The following is a 21,208-nucleotide window of genomic DNA, read 5'->3' as shown; positions in this document are numbered from 1 at the left end:
CAGTTCCCTTCTGCTCTCAGGCCTCTCTCTAATCTCGGCGACAGTTGTAAGAGCTTACATTTGTGTTTCTGTGTGTGAGTTTTCTAAAGTGCCTTCACGTACGTTATGTAGATAAATCTATCGGTCCGTCTTGTGAGCTAGTCCTGGGAACTCTAGGAATCTTGATATTTTAGAGTCTGTCTGACGATGCCTTTGTTGTTGTTCTTTTGCACAGATCCAGTCCTGCAGGTTCCAACACACGTGGAAGAGTAAGTTTTCTGATTTGCTGCAGCACTTCCCTTTAATTCATTTTCTATTTTATTCAATCAGTGTTTACGAAGCTAGTTGCTGGAGTACACGTATGCATAAATTTAAGGTAGAATGAGAGTGACTGAGACATAGGAAGTCTTACAGGTGCTTTGAAAGAAAGAAGCTTGTGTTGGGGAGAGGATGGTCAGTTCCCTGGGAGGCGGGGTGGGAAGGCAATGGTATTAAAAAGGCTTATTTGAGATGTAACTTAAGTCGAGTTTTGATCTTAAGCTTCCCAAGTCCTCAGGAGGGCCCAGGGGTCTTTAGATCTCTCCCTCTTCACTGTGCTTAACCGTGGAGAGGAGACAGGAACGTGACCTGCTACTAGAGTGTGTGTTTTGGAGTAAAAGTTGGATAGCACCTCCAAGAGCCTCAAATGATGCTATAAACGCATTAGAGGAAAGATTCAGCAAGGGGTTTCTGAGTGACTGCATCGTAGTTCTGTCGTTAGCAGGTTAACTTTACAAAAGAGCACCTTGAACCTGCTTCCTGGGAAGCTACTGATGAAACCTTGACCCATCCCCTTGGCAGGTTCTTTCTCATGTCAAGCTTTCAGAGTCTGCTTTTACTGCCTCCAAAAAATGAATGTTTGTGGAACACCAAAGGCAGATTTGTTCTCCCTGTTTACGTACCATGCCATGCTGTTAAATATTAATTGTTGAAGTTCTATATGCAGCTGACTGGGAAACTGAAAAGCAGACTTGCTGGGTCCTTTTCACTTACTTTACCTTCATCCAGGACGCTTTGACGGAATGATGATTTAGTCTTCTGTGGTTTTGTACTGGTTTTCCTTTGTAGGTTGCTTTTCTTTCACTCTAGTATAGTATAGAGCACCAGAAGGATATTTTATTATCTGCGGGTAAAATGAAAGAGCAGTGGATGGAATTGTTTTACACACACACACACACACACACACACACACCCCACTCCCCCCACCTCACCAATCATGGCTTTGCATGGCTTTGGTATTTTACTCTGTGCCCTGGTCTATAATCTTTCACGGATACTTATTGCTTAACTTCTAGGCCTGCATTCCTCCCAGATCCCAACGATGGCAGCCTGTATACGCTTGGGGGCAAGAATAATGAAGGCCTGACGGTGAGTGTATTTAGCTGCTTTCTACTCCGAAGGCTCTAGACCACTGACCTTCAATTTAGCTGTGCGTTGAGATCACCTGAGAGCTTAAAAAAAAATTTCTGGGGATTCTGAATCAGGTGGTCTGGATTGGGGCCTGGGCATCAGTATCTTTTCACAGCTTCCTCAGTGAGCTTTTAAATGTACAGCTCAGAGTTCAGAAACGTTGATCTGGACCAGCAGGTTCTCATGGCTCAGCCAGCACTCAGGAGGTACTCAGCAGACACCACCAGGCTCCAGACTGGAAACCTTGCAACGACTTTCTGACCCTCAGAAACATCTGGGGGAAACCCAGTCATTACTGCCTCTCCGTGGCATTTTTCCTTTGCTAAGGCTTAGTTTAAACATCGGGATGATGGGGAAATCCACATTATTGGTTATTTAAAGTTCTGTTTACTAAAGCTCAAGAGAAATCTTTGCTTTCTTGGAGAGAAAGGTGACAGCATCGTAGAAGCAGGTATCTGTGGAACGGTTTCAAGAACACAGAATGTTCCAAAAATAAAGTATTCTGAAACAAACGTTAACCAAAAGAACTTGTCAGATGTCAGCTGTAGACTCAGAAGAATCGGTTTTATGATGAAATGCAGTTGAAACATGTGGATTGCTCTGAGTTTCTTTTCCTGGCACCTACCATAACTTCCTTTTAATACCAAAAGACCCAATTCTCTTCTGTTTTTCAGTAGAGAATTATTTGCTAGAGAAAACACCAGAACTTCTTTTCCTGCCTCAAACTCCTGTGTTGCCCATGAGTGATGACTTCTCCTTTCCCTCGAGGCTTCAGCTGGGCACCGAGGCTGCTTCTCTTCAGAATAGTCTCATGGCTCACTCCCTCTCTGAGGAGCATTTTCTAGTCAGTCAAGCCAGCTCTGGGACAATTTTCCAAGACAGGACAATTCTTCCTGCCCGCCCCCCTTAGAATTTCAAAGATTGGTGTCATCCCCAGGAGCGCTCTGGACAAGAGACTTTGAGGGGCTTGTCAAGTAAAAGAATTCTTGTTCATAATGCCCAGAACCTGGGAGCTGAGGGCTTGTCCAAAGTGGATAGGGGAGCCTGGGGTGCCCCTTCTCCCTGGTTTCCAGTTAGGAAAACTCCCATCTACCATCAACAGTGCTCCTCCCTTTTAGCAGAATTGGGTAACAGAAACTGTGCAGTGAAATTGTAATAATTGCACAAGACTTGGTTAACTTTTTTTTTCTCTTTTCCTTTTTTTTTTTTTTAAGAAACTTCCCTTTACGATCCCAGAGTTGGTGCAGGCATCCCCGTGCCGGAGTTCGGATGGAATTCTCTACATGGGTAAGGGTTCCTGAAACTTTGATCCCTTTTGGAAATGAACCCCAGAATCTGGGAAAGTGGCGTGTCTGAGAGAGAGGTGTAGAGTCACTCCCCCACTGGCCCTTCTGGGAAAGGTCTTTCTTGCCTCTGTTGTGCTGGTTCACGCCAGGATCAGCTGACCTATTAAGAAAGGGTTCCCCCCACTTGGGAGCAGACTTGACACCATTAGGTTACTCATTTAACAAGCTTTTAGCTGCTGTGTTGACCTACCCTTGCGATTTACAGATTGCAACTTGCAACGTACCCAGAAGCAACTGGATGAAATTTAAAGTGAATACCATCCTCTGAGCCAAGAAAGGGAAGCCAGGCTCTGCCTATTAATTATAGGGCTTTCTTAGTATTTCCTGCTATCAGAATATTGGATTAAAAACAGCACATAACAGCTTGCTTAGATAAGCTGCCTTCATACCTACAGGGGTCACATCTTCAAAGCATCAGATCAGCTACTTTTCTTTTACCATGTTACTGCCAAAATGTCAATAAAAATGCATTTGTAACACAAATGAGAGCTGTGTTTGTCTTGAAAGCGTAGTAGTAATAATATCCTGTATTTATAAAGCAGCTTTCTCTCTGAGGAACTTAGAGTGCTTATTGCCTATTCATGCCTCGGGAGCTTTATGTGTGTTTGTGGGCCTCGAGCGCAGGCCCAAGCTGGATTTTAAGTTTTTGTCTAAGGAGACCGGGGCTCTTGCTTCCTTGCACACCTTCAGAATGAGGAAGCCCCCAGCCTGGGGATTCAGAGGAAGTGATCGGCACAGGCTTCCTCTGTCTTCTGGGCCATGCCCCGGGCCCCTCTGAACATCTTCTCACCCTCTGTGTCACTGTTTTCTGCCTGGTCTTCCAGCTCTGACCAGCAGTTCATCACTTAGGGTGCATTTAAAGTTGTGGCAGTTGGCCGATCCATCCACTAAAGTGGTAGCTGAGTTATGCAGGCTGTGATGGTCCTTGAAGTAACCCGAAGGGTGCCAAGCCAGATGGAAAGGGATCCTGGTCACAGCTGTTTGGTGATGTTTTCTCTCTGTCTTCAGATCTTTTTCATATTAAGATTTGTCTTTGAGAACGGGAAGTTGCGATCCACAGACAAGTTTCGGACGTGTGCTACCTCTGTTAGAACTAAGTGTAGCTTTAGCAATTTCTGATGCCCTGTGATCTTCCTGGCATCTTGGTACTGTGCTTCCAAGAGTCCCTTGAAATAGGAAACTTGGCTAATAAGGTAGGAAGACGCAAGAGACAAGGCTTGTCTTACAAAGCAAGCCTTACAAAACAGAGACGTGCGCATCACGGTGAAGGCATTGACCTTCAGGTGGGAGCTGTATTTATCTTGAAATCGCCGTGGTAATAATATCCTGTATTTATAAAGCAGCTTTCTCAGGAACTTACTAGGATGGTCTGGTGTATATAACCATAGGTATTGATACATATGCTTTGAGCTTTCCTCATCGTGTTGTTTGGCTATGCTGTCCACCTGTTTATAACTTTTAATCAGCTGAATGAGGGGAGGAGTATAGCGTGTGGCTGGGGAGTCACTTACTGGCTGGGGTCACGGTCGAGATAACTTTGGCCTCATTAGCACCAGGTTGCCACCAACTCTACTGCCCAGTCACAGGTACCAGCTAATTAGAGTTACAAACAGTAACTGTAGATCCTCTTTACATGAGGGCTCATTAGTAGGGACATTGAGATATATGAATGATGGTTACCAGGGAGACAAACCCCTGGGTACATTTCTGGATTTATATAGATCCTAGTCTATGGGAAAAGGATTGCCTTTCCAGGCCAGATTTTTCATATTTAAAGCCACTCATCAGAGCAATAAAATCTGTGAGTTATTACATTATTAGGCCTGGAGAAACTTTTATACCATGACTAGGTTATTAAGTTGTTATAAGACCCAGTGGTCCAAGAAGTTTTATTATCTCCACATTACCACTAACCTTGCCACCCTTGGAGCAACAGAGAAATGTGTTTGACATCATAAGAATTTCAGGCCTGTCCGTCAGTGCAGAGAACATCGTGGGCTGCTAGTTTGGCAAGGATGTTTTTTTTTCCACACTGGGCGAGTGTAAATCGCAGTGTATCCTTGTGACCTTGCAGGTAAAAAGCAGGACATCTGGTACGTCATTGACCTCCTGACCGGGGAGAAACAGCAGACTTTGTCATCGGCCTTTGCGGATAGTCTCTGCCCATCAACCTCTCTTCTGTATCTTGGGCGAACAGGTAAGAAGGAACCTTTTGTCATGTACAACCTGCCTGTCTGCAAAAAAAGGACCTGAAGTAGCCTCCCCGTGGGTCTCTGCCTCCGGGCTTCATTCTCTAGAAGCTGGCCAGAACTGTCTAGTCCACACACAGATTTACCATGTCATTCCCCTTTATAAGAGCCGCCCCCCAGCCCGCTGGCTCCCCGGTGCCTGAGGGTTCCAGTCTAAACTGCACTGTAGCCCGCAAAGCCCCCTTGATGCCTCCGCTACCTCTTTTGCCTCTTCCCCCGCCGCATTTCCCTCACTTAAACATTTCCAAGCAGGTCCCAGAATAAGCGGTGCTATTTTTTTAAACTTGGAGTAGTGGGGTCCGTCTCTACCAGGTACACACGTTCTTGCCTGTGTGGCCGGCGTCCATTCTTCCTTCCCAGCGCTGCTCAGAAGGCTCCCTCTCCGTGAAGCCTTTCCCCGCCTCGCAGCTCCCCCACTGCCCGGGGACCACGGCTCTCCGTGCTCGGCACGCACAGCCGTTCACACCGCCCATCGGTGGCCCTTTCCAGGCATCGGCAGCGCCCTCCTCCTTGGCACCACTTCCCACCTCCTCCCTCCAGAGCCCCTTCCTTCTCAACACTCATCACTACATGTTTCTAAATCATATGTGCGTATTTCCTGCCTCCCCTGCTAGACTGTCGGCTTCCTGAGGGCAGGACTTGGTTTTGTTCGCCTGCCGAGTCTCCACACCTGGCGTGTTGCTGGCACGTAGCAGGTGTTCAGAGGCTGCAGCGAGTGAATGGGTGGGGGCCTTTTCCTCCAGGGATCTGCCTTACTCATTTCACGTGTGCAGCCCCTGACCTATACCACTACTCCATAAAAACTGTGGCATGGACGGCTAAAATAGAGCTAAAAGGGGAAGCAAGCAAGAAAACATTTAGAATGGAAAGATTATACCCAAAACCTAAGATGCAGTCATTACAACTGAGCACTAAACTTAGGTCTAAGCATTCAGGTAGCCAAGGCCTTAAAAAAAAGAGAGAACCTTCCTTCAGGTGCTGTGGAAAACAGTGCTTTTCTAAAAATGAGTGAGACTAATAATCTTGGGCCCTAGAGGCTGGCTGAGCTCTCCTGTAATCACAGGGGAGGGTCTCTGTGAAACTGCAGGACTCTCCACTCACCCCCAACCCCCATAACTATCAAGTATTCCAACTGTAGTGGCCACTTAGGGTTTGTTGGTTGGTTTACTGTGTCCATCAAGTAAAGCCTTACAGTGGTCCCACCTTCACCCAGGAATAAACATTGCTTGGTTCTCAGGTAGAATTGCGGTGTCTGAGGGAATCGGGCTATTCTCTGGCGTCCGGTGGCGTGTGTGTGTGTGTGTGTGTGTGTGTGTGTGTGTGTGCGTGTAATGCTATCTGTTGTTTCCATTATCTGTCTCTGCATAACAGACCACCCTAACTTAGCGGCTTCCAACACCAACATTTTACTGCTCACAAGTCCATGGGCTCAGCAGGGATGGATGGCCTCCACTCCACAGGCTATTGGCTGGGCTCACTCAGATGTCTGGGACCTTGGTTCAGCTCCATGCAGATAGCCTGGACTTCTTTACATGGCAGCTGGGTTCTCCTCTTGAGTAAAAGTGGACGTTGCAGGAATTCCCTGGCGGTCCAGTGGTTAGGACTCTGCGCTTTCACTGCTGAGGGCCTGGGTTCAATCCCTGGTCTGGGAACTAAGATCTCATAAGCGGTGAGGCACGGCCAAAAAAAAAAAGTGGACGTTACAATACCTCTAAGGTCTGGGCTCAGAAGTCCTGGAATTTCACTTCCACTGCAGCCTGTTGGTCAAAGCAAGTCACGGGGCCAGCCCAGAACCAAGAGGTAGGGAAACAGACTCAGCCTCACAGTGGGAAGACTGTCACGTAAAGTACAGGGATGGGGGAGCATTGATGGTGGTGATCTTTTCAGACCTTCCACCACAGGCTTCCCTCTGGTTGCAATAATTCACAACCCTCCTACATGCAGAATATACTCACCCCTTCCCAAGACTCCCCAAGTCCAGCCACAGCATGGGGCTCAAAATCCAGCAGCTTGTGATCTGTATCTGGTTTGGAAGTGGGCAAGGCTTCTGATCTGGAGACCTGTGAATCAAAGGAGACACATTATCTCCCCTCCCACATAGACACAGATAGGAGAGTTGCACTGGATACTCCCCTTCAACAAGGGAGGGAAGGATAGACACACAGCCGTCACTGGTGCTTAGTGACTCTGGAATCCAGCCGGGCACATGTTTTCAGGTTCCCCTACTCTGAAGGCAGGGAAGATTCCTTGATTAGGGCCCACTCTTGCCCTCTGGAATTGGTTCCCCAATACATTGTTCTCAGCAGCCTGGTCCTTCCCTCTGAGAAGTCCTTTCTTTTCCTTAAGAAACAGTGAGGGTTTTGTAGCTTTCTCAATCTGTTCCTTGTCCATTGAAAGTTGGGGATAAAGAGGACTTTTTTTTTTCCCCCATTTTTGACTGTCTCTGTTTTTTTGGGTCCATGCTGGTATCACTCCCTTAAAAATCTTCGTGGGCTTCCCATGTGTCAAATTATAGTCTACTCCATTAGATATAAAGCCATACCCACAAATCTCTCTACTTTGAGGTATGGGACAGCACTCTCACGGTTCTTAGAACCCTCTTACCTAGCAGAGGGTCTATGTAGGACCACCTTAAATCTTTCTGAGGCCTCAAAGGAGGGCCTTACAGCCTCATCTTTGATTTGATCTTGACCCCAGAGCCATTTTTTATTGGTAGCACCTGAACCTGATCTTTGCCCTAAGGCCATTTTTCACATTGAGAATCTTTTCCAGCTAGGGCATCAGTCCTGGACCCTGTATAGTTCCTCTAGATTCAGCTTGAGAACTGAATGGTTTCTTCTTTAGCTTATCTGCCTTGCATCGTCCCATACGCAGTTAAGAGAAACCACTTGGTGGGTTCTGCATTCCGCCTGGAAATCTCCTTAGACAGATCCACGAGTTTATTAGGTACTTTCCTTCTGTTTTCCAAGTTACTGCAAGAAGTACTTCTACTAATTGTGTCGCCACTACCTAACCTGGACCATCGTTTTCAGCTTCCAGCAGCAGTTTCCTTACTGCTCTTCTAGCCTCCATCTGCCACCCGGTCCCAAGGTCAATGCTACACGTTATAGGTTTTTGTTACGGCACCATCCCACATCTGGGTAACAATTTCTAATCTCAGCTGTCTATTGCTATACTGTATAATAAACCACCCGAAAACTTAAGTGGCTTAAAACAACACCAAGACATCGCTCGTGATCCTGTGAGTCTCGAGTTCAAGGGCACAGCGTGGGCGGCCTGCCTGTGCTCCACCTGCTGTCAGCCAGGTTCGCTCCTGCGTCTGGGACTCCAGTCTTCCTCCACGTGGCCCGTCTCTCTCCACATGGATGGCCTGGGTTTTCTTACACACCATTTAGGGAGGATTCGTCTGTTATAATTTAGATGAGGTCAGCACCCCCGCAGGTGCCGTGGCCCCTCCAGGTAACGGGCTGGTGTGTGTTCCCCAGAGTACACCATCACCATGTACGACACCAAAACCCGCGAGCTCCGGTGGAACGCCACCTACTTCGACTACGCAGCTGCGCTGCCCGAGGACGACGTGGAATATAGTAAGTTCCCCCAGCACCTCGGTGGCTTGGTGAGGTCGGGCGGGTATTTGTGACCTGTGGGGAAACGAGGGCTCCAGAAAGCTGCATTTTCTTTTTAGACACTCTTGGTCACCAGGTTCTGGACTTCCATGAACTCGTAGTAAATACTTCAGTAGTCAGTGTTGAAGGCAGGGGCCTGGGCGAGAAGTGTGGAGGGAACCCAGATAAAATGGTGGCGAGTTTAGCCCGAGAGGAGGGAGGGCACACTTTGTTGAGTCCCTCCGTGTCCCAGAAGGAAGTAACTACAAGCCCATGGGCAGCAGAAGCAGAATTAAACATCAGCTTGTGACATAAAAGCCAGTTTTCCCATCTTAACACTGGTACCCGAAAATCTGACAGACCTCCTCTGCGGTCACACGTGGGCCGTGGCAGTGGTCAGCCCGGACTTTCAGCTTGCTCGGTAGTTTGAAATGATTGCTGTCAGATGCCAGATTCATAGGCTCTCCATTGCTTCCTTTCTTCTCAGCAGTTGAATCCCACTAATTGAATCGAATGCTATTACCAAGTGAAGAAAGAACATTACCACGTGAGAGAGTGACCCTGTCTTATATTTATAAACCCGGCAGCTCTCAGTGTCTTGCTATCGTAGGGCCTGAGAGAGTTCGCTGGAAGCCAGCGGAGCTGTCTGGAGGCGATCTGAGAACACTCCAGAAGGCTTGTTTCCTCTAGCTGAGTGGCTGCAGCTTGCCAGGGGAGTGGAGGATGTGGTCACAAGCTGGTGAGACTCGACACGCTATGTTTATCTGATCTGTACAGAAATGTCCCACTTTGTGTCCAATGGCGATGGGCTGGTGGTGACCGTGGACAGCGAATCTGGGGACGTCCTGTGGATCCAAAACTACGCTTCCCCCGTGGTGGCTTTTTACATCTGGCAGCGGGAGGGCCTGCGGAAGGTGGTGCACATCAACGTCGCCGTGGAGACCCTGCGCTACCTGACCTTCATGTCGGGGGAGGTGGGGCGCATCACCAAGTGGAAGTACCCGTTCCCCAAGGAGACGGAGGCCAAGAGCAAGCTGATGTGAGTCGGGGACTCAGGGCAGAAGGGGGCGGCTGTGGCCCTGGTGTTCTGGTGCTGTAGCAGCGGTGAGCCGTACCGTGACCTGAGGACCGGGGCTCGGGGCCGGCGTCCCTGAAGCCGTGAGGAACATAAAGAGGCAAGAACGGCTTGTTCTGAAACCTCAGAATCTAAGAACTGGACACCCCTGGATGCTTCAGATTCTCCAATAGTAAATAAATTAAAATTATGGGTGGGAATAGGAGAGAGACTGCCTTGTCTACCTGTAGTACAATCTGGATCTATCTCAGGTGGTGGGAATATGAGAGACGTATTTATTTTTTAACTCTCTGTTATTTTCTAAAAATTTACTGTAAGTCGTGTTTGCTTTAAAAATCAAGACCAAAGTGTTAGGGGGTGTGTCTAAGACTCAGCAGGCTCGTGTTCTCCATCCCCACCTGTGAATAGCCTGTAACTCGGTCACTTAGCCTTGCTGGGCCTCAGCTGCCCACTTTGCCGAGCCGTGGAGGAGATCGGGTGAGTGTGAAATGTTCTCTGAATTTACGGCACCGTTCAAATGTAAGGTGGTTTGCAGAGAGAGGTTTAGAGAATTCAGCAGGTGACCCAGCCCAGACTGGCTACTGATAGTAACCAGCAGGGTCTGGATGTGCAGCCTCGCGTTGACAACCACGGACAAAGCCAGATCCCCTCCCCTCCTCGAAGCCCCTACCAGGAACCCGCTGGAAGTCTCGCCGGGTTTGGGATTTCCTGTGCGTCCCCTGGTTAAGAGCAGTTGACGCTCTCAGGGCTTCTGTAAAACCTCTAGAATCTTTAGGAACCACAAGACACTACAGTGGGGATTCTGGTGGCAGCTCAGTTATCAAAGCACCCTGGTCGGGCCGTCTTGGAGGCTGTGCCATGGTTACAAGCCTCCAGTCTCTCCCGGGTGATCGTTGCTCATGGTCCTTTCCTCAGGCTGTCGCGGGAGTGAGCTAGCGCAGCCCCGCCATTTGCAGATGAGGAAACCCCGGCTGGCAGGCAGGTGGCCTGTGCACGCTTCGAAGGCATCAGTGACAGCGGGCCCCGCAGTCCCGCTATCCTGGTTCCCAGGGCAGTACCCTGTCTTTACACCCCCATGGCCCAGAGAGCCTCAGGGGTTAATGTGCTTCCTCCTAGGAGTGGGATTCGGGGCTGTGATTCTTCTCTCCAAAGAGCCCCCTTTTGTGGGGTCCAGAAATTCAATGACAGTGGAATGCATGTATCTGTTTGTCTCCTAGGCCCACCCTGTATGTGGGGAAATACTCTACCAGCCTCTACGCTTCCCCCTCAATGGTACACGAGGGGGTCGCCGTTGTGGTGAGTCCACTGTGTGGGGCGGGGGGCTCATAAATGCAGCCTCCGAAACAGTCCTGTGCCATTTTAGCAACGAACGAATGAATTACATATGAACATCCTGTGAGCTGAGGATGCAGGATGCAGATCTTAACACCCTCAGAAACAGTTCCTACGTGTACCACGTCTGTCAGTACCTCATGAGAAGAGATGCACCTGACTAAAGCAGCCTCCTAAGCCTAGGAAGCCCCGGTTACTCCCCTTGGCTTTCAGGTTCAAGTCTAGACTCCCCAGCTGGGGTTCACGCTCCCCTCAGCCAGCCCCGCAACACCCATCCACTGCCACACGGCTAGTGTCCCTGTGGGGCTGCACTGTCCATCCTCTCCCTGAGTTCCGAGAGTTCCCTTGTTCAGGCTGCGCCTCACACCTCAGATGCTCTCCCGTGTTCCTTTTTTCCTCTTCAAATCCTGTCCATCCTTTCATGACCGGTCCAGCCTCCTGGGACCTCGCCAGGTTGCCTCAGGCGCTCAGTCTCTGAGTGTCTGAGGCATCACAGTCCCGGCCGCCATTTTGGTCCTTATGACGTTTGAACTGATTGGTTGGCATCTCCTGTCTTCACAGTGAGTCAGTCCTCTGCTCCCGTGTAAGGGCAGCGCCTGCCTGGGTCCAGCGGTGCCCGAGCCAGCACCGGGCTCATGGCTGGAGCTTTCCCACCCTGGTCACTTGGATCATGTGTAACTCCTTCACTTATATCTGCTTCTCACAGTAGCCTCTTGGAATTCCACACACACCCTTCCTGATTCCCAGTTCCCACATTTAAAGAGATGTCCACGTTTAAAAAGACGTCCGAGGGACTTCCCTGGTGGTCCAGTGGTTAGGACTCCGCACTTCCACTGCAAGGGGCACAGGTTCAATCCCTGGTCGGGAAACTAAGATCCTGCGTGCTGCGCGGTGTGGCCAAAATAAATACATAAATAAGAGACATCGGAATTTTATTTTATTTATGTATTTATTTTTTAAAATATTTATTTATTTATTTGGCTGTGCCAGGTCTTAGTTTCAGCATGCGAGATCTAGTTCCCTGACCAGGGATCGAACCTAAGCCCCCTGCATTGGGAGCTCAGAGTGTTAACCACTGGACCACCAGGGAAGTACCCCGAATTTTCAGTTCAGCGTTGTCACGTCCTGAGGGAGGGGCTGCTCCTGCCCAGTCTTGGGGCCTTGGAGTCCTGCTCTGCCTTCCTGACCAGCCCCACAGTAGGACCGCGTGCTTAGGACAGTTGCAGGCACACTGCTGTCCACATGGGCGCCCCCAGCCTCACTCCAGTCTGTCTTCCCAGCCCCGAGGCAGCACCCTTCCTTTGCTGGAAGGACCCCAGACCGACGGTGTCACCATCGGGGACAAAGGGGAGTGTGTGATCACACCCAGCACGGACCTGAAGTTCGACCCTGGGCTCAAGGGGAAGAGCAAGCTCAACTACCTGCACAACTACTGGCTGCTCATCGGTAAGAGCTGGCTCCTCGTGGCCGTGGTGCCGCCGTGCTGCCTCCTGGTGGCCAAGAGCCGACATTGCTAGTTAACAGTCCTCAGCTCTGTGCTCAGTTCATGTCCAAGTTGGTCTTTCAGACCTTGGAATATTTCACCCCCAAGGAAAATAAACAGGCTAGCTGTGTTACCAAGTCAGTTCTCAAAAATCATTTGTCTAATGTACCAAAACTCCAGTACTAAATAGTGTAAACTTTGTGCAGTGACCTGACACATGTTGGATGTCTGGGGCGTGCCGGGCACTAGCAGTCAGCATTCTAGCATATTTCCTTATTTCTCACAGTGACCCTGTGCAAGGTCAGCACCCTTGGTATATCCACGTAGAGTTAAGAAAACAGGCAGTTTCTGTGGAAGGAGTCACTTGGGAGTTGGTGTGGGCGTGGGCAGGAGGGGCTGGGGAAGGAAAGGGTGGAAGACCCAGGACGGATTGAGGGTGGTGAAGGGTTGGAGGCTGGACTTGGGTGCAGAAGTCCCGGGTGTGTGGGGTGGTCCCTTTTTTTTTTTAAATATTTATTTATTTATTTGGCTGTGCTGGGTCTTACTTTCGGCACGTGGGATCTTAGTTGTGGCATGTGAACTCTTAGTTGCGGCATGCATGTGGGATCTGGTTCCCTGACCAGGGATTGAACCTGTGCCCCCTGCGTTGGGTGTGTGGAGTCTTATCCACTGGACCAGCAGGGAAGTCCCCTGGGGTGGTCCCTTTTTCCTTCTCTTCCGTTTCTGCCACCATCAGTGATAAGAAGTTGAGACGACACCGGAAGGCAGCGAGTGTGACCGATGCAGGCAGAGGTGACAGGAGCTGTGTGTCTGGCAAGTGTCCCCAGTAATTAGAGCAGGACGGAGTTTTCTTGACCGGATTTGCCTTTCCAGTGCGGCAGCCCCCTCCCCAATTCTGCCGTCTCCCAGCGCCAGAGGTGGGGAGAGGTGGGGATGCAGCCCCGAGGTGCTGCTGGAGCACGCAGGCGCTAATGAGCTTTGTCCTCCCCATTCTCTCCCGGTGCGGTGGTGCTCGGTGGTGTTCCATGGTGCTTGGTGGTTGCTCGGCGCTCGTGTCGACTAGGACCAGGGCAGAGAGAGGTCAGGCCTGGGGGCGCCGGGAAAGGGGTGTGGAGCCGCCTGGGAGACTAGGGCCAGGAGGCAGCCAGGCGGTGGCATCTGGATGGGGGTGTGTAACTGGGCATCACAGGGAGGAAGGAAACTGGATGTCCTGGAGCCCCGATCGATTGCTTTGTAGTCGTCCAGGCCTTGTTGTCTTTTGTTCATCCTGACTCCTTACAGCTGTTTTTCTTCTGGTTATTATTTTTACCAAATAATGGGCAGAGGAGGTAACAAAATACTTCTACCCTTTTTTGAACAGAATTAGTTCGGAAAGTGTGGGTGAATGGGCCCAAAGTGGAGGAAAAAAAGAACTGATGGGCAGAGGCCATTAAAATCACAGGGCCGCTTAGTTTTACAAAGCAGTTAAGGGATACATTGTCTACCAGTGATTAAGAAGTGAAAAAATTTTGGAAACTAAGGAAATGTGTGAGACCAAAAAAAATCCAGAAAAAAGCTTCATGGCTCAGTTGCAAAATGATATCCTTTTATTTTATTTATTTATTTTGGCTGCACCTTGCGGCATGCAGGATCTTTCGTTCCCCAACCAGGAACTGAACCTGTGCCCCCTGCAGTGGAAGCGCAGAGTCTTAACCACTCATTTGCCAGGGAAGTCCCGAAATGAAATCCTTTTAAAATGGAAAGGTTTTCCAAGTAAGAAAACTGAGAAACCCGACAAGGTATAAAGAAGTAATTAGGGATGTACCCCACAGTTCGGAAAGCCCTTTTGAGAAACTTCAAAGCTGGTCATTTCTAAGTAAGGTAGTGGGACTGAGTGATAATTTTGTGTAGACTGAGGGCCACGGGTAAAAGGATATGTCCTCTGATTTGGTGATTGTGGACGACATTAAGGATATCCTCACATTCGCCTTAATCTTGAAAATAAGACGAGTTCTCCAGGCTTGAGTGGTGTGATCTGTGGGTTACCCCAGAGCAGTGGCCCTAACCTGGGGTGCTCTTGGCTCCACCTGGGACCTACGTCAGATAGACAGGCATGACCCCTGGAGCTCCTGATCCAGGAGGTTCACGGCAGGGCCTGTGCTTTCAGCTCTGGAGCCTGGACATTATTGGATGGTGATAGATACATCACTAAGACCAGGTTCTGTTTGTACAGAAGTGTTTCAGGAGCTCATGATTACATTTATAGCACAGCCGGTTCAGGGTGCGCTCCAAGATATTGCTAAAGGCCCCACTACAGGGGAGGCCTGCTTACAAAGACTACAGGACGAAGAGGGGATTCGGGCTAACCCCTTCTGGTGCAGTGTGTTGGGAGGTGCCCTGCCAAGGGGTGGGACTTGGAGCTCTTAGAGCAGCAGGCGCTGCAGTGCAAGGTGGTGTGTGGAGGGGACCCCTCATTGCTCTTAGCGAGATAGTCTCCTGTTAGTGAGCTTCAGAGGTACCTGGAGAGACTCCTGGTCAGATCCCTGGGCCCCACCAGCAAGTGCGATTCAGAGGTGTGAAGCGGGCAACCAGTTCAGGATATCCCGCCGTCTCAGCATTCCTTGGAAGACAAGGGGAACTTGGTGGTGGCTCAAAACAAATTTAGGCTTCCGTTAGCGAACAGTGTTATGGTACAGATAGAGAACTGACCCAGAGAGAGAGAGTTCAGGGGGCTTTCTCCAGATGAGAAATGTATGTAGCTCGGACTAGTTCTTGTTTGTTTTTGTCTTGGAAATACATACCATACGATCTTTGATAGGTTTGGGAGAACAGAGGACAGAGGTGAGACTGGAATTGAGGGGAGATCTGATTGCTGTGAGAGAACAGAGAAGAAAGCAGTCAGGGTGCCGAGAGCCCAGCTTGAGAGAGTGACTGGCTCTTCTGGGCGGTGTGTGGAGTCGTTTAACTTCAGAACTAAAGAGATCGTCCAGCCGTATCAAATATCGTTGCTTTTATTTTATTTAGCTCTGTCCCTCGCACACAGCAGATGCTCAATAAACGTGTAATGAATGACTGCTAGGCAGCCTTGAAATAGTTGTGTGGGGAACGGTGAAGGAACAAACAGGGACCCGGGATCCCCAATCCATCCAGCAAACGTGCTGTCTTCTGAATAATTCACTTCCCAGGAGGGAAGCTCGTGTTTAGGTAGTGGGAATAGAACTCCACCTGTGCGATTTAAACACCAAGATGGGGACTTGGTACCCTTAGTGGAGTGATGTGACAGGGGTCAGCGTTGAAGGGACAACTCCTTGAGCTTTTTTTTGGGGGGGGGCAATATCTTTTTTGATAAATTTATTTTATTTATTTATTTTTGGCTGCGTTGGGTCTTTGTTGCTGCATGCAGGCTTTCTCTAGTTGCAGTGAGCATGGGCTACTCTTCGTTGCGGTGCACGGGTTTCTCACTGCGGTGGCTTCTCTTGTGGAGCACGGGCTCTAGGCACATGGACTTCAGTAGTTGTGGCATGAGGACTCAGTCGTTGTGGCACACAGGCTTAGTTTCCCCGCGGCACGTGGGATCTTCCCGGACCAGGGCTTGAACCCGTGTCCCCGGCATTGGCAGGCAGATTCTTAACCACTGTGCCACCAGGGAAGCCCCTCCTTGAGCTTTTGATGAAGCTTCATAGTGCCTCACAGTGTACGGCCTTGATTAGGGATTATCCACACGAGCCTTGCTCTGAACGTGTCCTGGACATCCCGATCCCTCTCGTGACAAGGACACTTCTTTGCTCCTTGTTGTGAGATTCAGAATACTGCACTAATGCCATTGAGGAATAAAAGTTCTGTCTTGACGGAATTTCTCTTGTCACTGCCTCCCGCTCTCTCTCACTTTACAAATGTGAGCGTCTGCATCGTGGGCCCCTCACTGGGGAATGAAGGTTGCTTAAGCTTAGTGGGTCAAGCGTAACCACTGTGTGGAGAAACCGTTCTCATGAGAGGTTGTGCTTCCTCTCACAGGACACCACGAGACCCCACTGTCTGCATCTACCAAGATGCTGGAGCGATTCCCCAACAATCTGCCCAAACACCGGGAAAATGTGATTCCTGCTGACTCAGAGAAAAAGAGCTTTGAGGAGGTGAGTGGGGAAGTGGACAGTCAATTGGTGGCCCCTCGTGTCAGGTGCTGGGGGATAAGGCATTTGTCCTGCCTTTATAAATTTATTTATTATTTATTTATTTATTTTTGGCTGCGTTGGGTCTTTGTTGCTGCGCGCGGGCTTTCTCTAGTTGCGGCGAGCGGGGGCTACTCTTCGTTGCGGTGTGCGGGCTTCTCATTGCGGTGGCTTCTCTTGTTGTGGAGCACGGGCTCTAGGCATGCAGGCTTCAGTAGTTGTGGCTCGCGGGCTCTAGAGCGCAGGCTCAGTAGTTGTGGCGCACGGGCTTCGTTGCTCCATGGCACGTGGGATCTTCCCGGACCAGGGCTCGAACCTGTGTCCCCTGCATTGGCAGATGGATTCTTAACCACTGACCACCAGGGAAGCCCTGTCCTGCCTTTAGAGCCTGCAGTCCACTCAGGAGGGGAGAGTGGTACACGGGAATCCACAGCAAACAAAGTGCTGAGGACTGATAGGGAGGAAGGGGGCTTCCGGGAGGCTGTGGGAGAGGCAGGGGGCACTGGAGGGGAGCATGCAGAGAGAGGTAAAGGCCTGGAGTGGGGCTAACCCTGCATGTCCAGCTCTGGGGCTGAGGAGACAGCCTGACTGCATCCAAGGATGTCCAGTGGGGAATGGGGGGCAGGGGATGGGATCACACAGCTACAGAGGAACCGTATTCCAAGCCAGGCAGCAAGCGAAGAGCTGACAAAGAGAGCAGGTGGGGAGACTGAGGTTTTCTGAAGCCAGGCATGGCCTGTTGAAAGTGGCCTGCTTGGCGGGGACCCAGGGCACCCACAGAATGGGTGTGGAGTAGCGGGGAGGCCCTGGCCCAGGCCGCCCTCCTGAGCCCCGGGAGACAGCCTGCTGTCAGGGTCTCAGCTGGAGGCAGACGGCCAGCCAGGCTAGCATGATTCGAGGGGAGTTTTCGTTCACACTGTGGGCAGTTCTGGGGTTCTCGGAGCGTACTTGGGCCTGAAGCGTGTGGGGAGGGAGTGGATCGGGCCCCAGACCAGGAACCTGGAGCTTCAGATGAGACGCGCGGCAGCCCCACAGAACTCCAGCTCTGTTTCATCTGCTGGTGTCCTTGCCGGAAACTGGGGGCAGGGAGCCCATCGCTTTGCCCAGGTGGGCAGCCTTCTGGGGCACGGAGCAGGTGGGGAGGCTGGAGGGTGGCTGTGGGAGCCGGGCTGGGGGTCCGGCCATTCGGGCTTGGCGGCTCCTGCAGCCCTGCTGTGTGGTCCCGGCCTGAGAAGGGGCCGTGGGCAGGGTCAGAGGAGCAGGGGAGCGGCTGGCTGATGTGAGGGCTGTGATGGCGTCAGATTCGCATTAGAGATTTAGATTTTATCCAGAGAGAAAGGAGAAGAAAATCACATGGATGTTTAAGATTCCCGGGTGCGCTGAGTTGTCCCTCATCTCTGGAGGGAGCCAGGTTGGAGATAGCACTGGCGCCCTAAAATCTTGATCTGATTTTGATCTGATTAAAGCCAAGCATATTTGTTATTGAACACTTAGAAGATAATAAAAGTTTAAAGAAGAAAATTAAACAATACCCGTAACCGAACACCCAGAGATGGCTGTAGTTGAGATTTTCCTGTTTAATCGTTTAATCCTTTAAAAGTCCGTGAAAATACTCTGAGGTGCATTTATCTGGTAATAAGACTAACTTTTTAAAACAAACACACGTGAGCAAATGTAACTAAATGAGTGTTGTCTCTGGTCACGTGCTCAGCAAACATTCCTCAGCTGCCACCAGCCACGGGAGCCCCCCCCCCCCCGCCACGCCCTGTGGGAGGGGCTGCAGGAGAGGGAGGCAGGGCACTGCGTTAGTCTGGGCGGTGAGAATTTGTGAGCGTGTGGGATGCCAAGGAGGCTGTGTGTCCATTTCACCAGGCAAGTGATAATGGCACACCTGGAACAGTAGATGTTTGAGAACAAATCAATGCATTTTTCTTGAAGCCCTAGAGATTCTGAGGCGCTTCGGCAGAAGCTCCACTTTACCTGAGTTAATTTTGGGCTCTAACAGAGGGTTCTGATGCTTTTTAAAAACTTTGAAAAATAGTGGACTGTTTGAATATGTGATTTTGTGTTTGGAGTTGCACTGAAAGTTTACAAACAACATAAGAAAGTTGCTTTATTACTTTATAGCTGTGTGTGCGCGCATGTGTGTGTGTGTGTGTGTGTGTGTGTGCGGTTTTCCTTTTTAATGTGAAATGCTGTTACCAAATTGACTACCAACCTTCCGCCAGACTTGTTACCTATGATTTCAGAGTTCCCCCAAACATCAGATCTACCATGAAAGGATGTTTTTGCCTTTAATAAGGATTTTCAAAAGAATATAGTATCTGAAGGCACTTTCAGAAGTGTTTCTCTAAAAACCGTTTTTGAGTAATGATACTATCACTGCAAGAGTGCATAGCCTCCCAAGGCAGTTGCTTTGAAAAAGGCAACAATTATCTGGTTTTGTGGTCTTTGGGTGGGCTTTAAAAAAGTCCAGCATGTTTCACAGCATAGTCATCCCTCGTAAATAGTCATGGTAAATGACTCGTAAATAGTCATTGCCTCTCTTTGTTGTTTGGCTCATTTGTATCTGACTAGAAATTTTGCAGTGATGTCGCCACTCTCTCCCTTGCCAGGTTATCGACCTGGTTGACCAGACTTCAGAAAACGCACCCACCACAGTTTCTTCAGATGTGGAAGAGAAGTTCGCTCATGTCCCACCCAGGCCCGAGGCCCCCGTGGACTCCATGCTCAAGGACATGGCCACCATCATCCTGAGCACCTTCCTGCTCATCGGCTGGGTGGCCTTCATCATCACCTACCCCCTGGTAAAGCTCCACTCCTTCCCTTTCCCCTCCCACGTGTTTCTGAACCTTTGCCCATCACCCGATGTTAGTGAGGTCCAGACAAAGGCGGCAAAGAAGCAAATACATTTCTTTTCCCACTTAAAAGTCAATATTGGCTTATCTTCAAAAACATTGTAATTAAAGAGACACTCACTTCTCAGGAAAGGACAGTTTTGTACCTACATCTTATAGTTTGACTGTAAAAACTGATTTGGAAACCTTGCTTGCAAATCATTTTAAAAACTGTATTTTCTTTTTTTAAGACTATGCATAATACATGAAAATCTGTTATTAAACTTTCCTCCCTTAAAAACCGTCTGTTTAGGGACTTCCCTGGCGGTCCAGTGGTTAAGACTTTGCCTTCCAGTGCAGGGGGTGAGGGTTTGATCCATGGTCAGGGAGCTAAGATCCCATATGCCTCACAGCCAAAAAAACCGAAACATAAAACAAAAGCAATATAGTAACAAATTCAATAAAGACTTTAAAAATGGTCCACATTAAAAATTTTAAAAATCTTAAAAAAAAAAAAGAAACCTGCCTGTTAGAGACATCAGATAGAGTGAGAAAGGCAGCACGGTTATTCCTTCAACTTTCTAGTTGGAAATAAGTGGCTAAAATTACATAGTTGAGTAGGTTGTGGGTTGGATAAAATATTCTGGAGGAATAGTCTTTCTTTCTTTCTTTCTTTTTTTGCCTCACCACACAGCTAAAGCTAACAGTATCTTAGTTCCCCGACCAGGGATTGAACCTGGGTCCTCGGCAGTGAGAGCACAGAGTCCTAGCCACCGCACCACCAGGGAATTCCCTGGAGAAACATTCTTTCATCAAGATGCTTGGAGCATTGAAACCTTACCACCTCAGAACACAAGTGCTCCAAAAGCTCACATCCCCGTGGAGGAATGAGGATGACAAGCCCTTTGTGGCATTTTCCATTTGTCAAAATGTGTCCACCTGCATTGTTTTTTTTTTTTTTAGCCTCACCCAGTTCTTATTCTTATCTATCCCCTACCCACAAATAAAGAAACTTGACTCTGGGAAGTTAAATAACTTTCCCAAGGTAACTCAGCTAGTAGATGGAATTTCCAGGATTACAACCCAAGTTGAAAGAAAGAGAGGGAGATCTCTAGAAAACTCCCAGGCGGGTGTTGGCTATACACCCATCCCTGCAGCCACCTTCCCACGCATGGGGTAGTAATTAATAATCACAGGTCGCTGCCACTTCAAAGTATGATGGAATGAATTGTACAGACTAAATGAGAAGAGTGTGGGGTGTGGGGAAGGCAGCATGATGAAATGGGAGTGGGACCTCGGCCAGGCTCCCTGTGTTTCAGCCCCGCTCTGCCACATCCTGGCTGTGCAGCTGTGGGCAGATGGCCAGGTGACCCCGAGCCCCAGTGGCGTCCCCGCCTCTGCACTGCTGGTGATCTGTGCACCAACCTCTGTCATGTGCACGGCCATGGTAGACAGCAGGCCTGGGTCTTCCCTGTGTCCACCACACTCTCAGCCACCTGGTACCCATTCTTCCTGTTTGGTTTCACTCTTCCAACAACTCCCAGACTTTTGTGGATTTTTTTTTTTTTTGGCCACACCTTGGGGCATGCAGGGTCTTAGCTCCCCGACCAGGGGTTGAACCCGCACCCTCGGCAGTGAAAGTGTGGAGTCCTAACCACTTGACCGCCAGGGAAGTCCCCCACACTTTCATAAAAGTCCCAGAATT

General features: G+C 49.6%; 1 protein-coding gene across 2 annotated transcripts in view; it reads left to right on the top strand.

The window, feature by feature from the left end:
- Positions 1-21,208, top strand: part of ERN1 (endoplasmic reticulum to nucleus signaling 1) — an 83,864-nt gene that overhangs the window by 45,711 nt on the left and 16,945 nt on the right. For both annotated transcript variants that reach the window (XM_032616362.1, XM_032616363.1), the window contains 10 exons: positions 215-248; positions 1,314-1,386; positions 2,643-2,715; positions 4,849-4,971; positions 8,509-8,610; positions 9,406-9,667; positions 10,921-10,999; positions 12,316-12,481; positions 16,512-16,630; positions 19,282-19,473. In XM_032616362.1, the coding sequence (XP_032472253.1) occupies positions 215-248; positions 1,314-1,386; positions 2,643-2,715; positions 4,849-4,971; positions 8,509-8,610; positions 9,406-9,667; positions 10,921-10,999; positions 12,316-12,481; positions 16,512-16,630; positions 19,282-19,473 (1,223 nt within the window). The remainder of the gene's footprint in view (positions 1-214; positions 249-1,313; positions 1,387-2,642; positions 2,716-4,848; positions 4,972-8,508; positions 8,611-9,405; positions 9,668-10,920; positions 11,000-12,315; positions 12,482-16,511; positions 16,631-19,281; positions 19,474-21,208) is intronic.

This window comes from Phocoena sinus, chromosome 20, assembly GCF_008692025.1.
Source record: "Phocoena sinus isolate mPhoSin1 chromosome 20, mPhoSin1.pri, whole genome shotgun sequence".
Lineage (NCBI taxonomy): Eukaryota > Metazoa > Chordata > Mammalia > Artiodactyla > Phocoenidae > Phocoena > Phocoena sinus.
The sequence above is the reverse complement of the archived record's forward strand: the minus strand, read 5'-3'. Positions and strand labels throughout refer to the sequence as shown.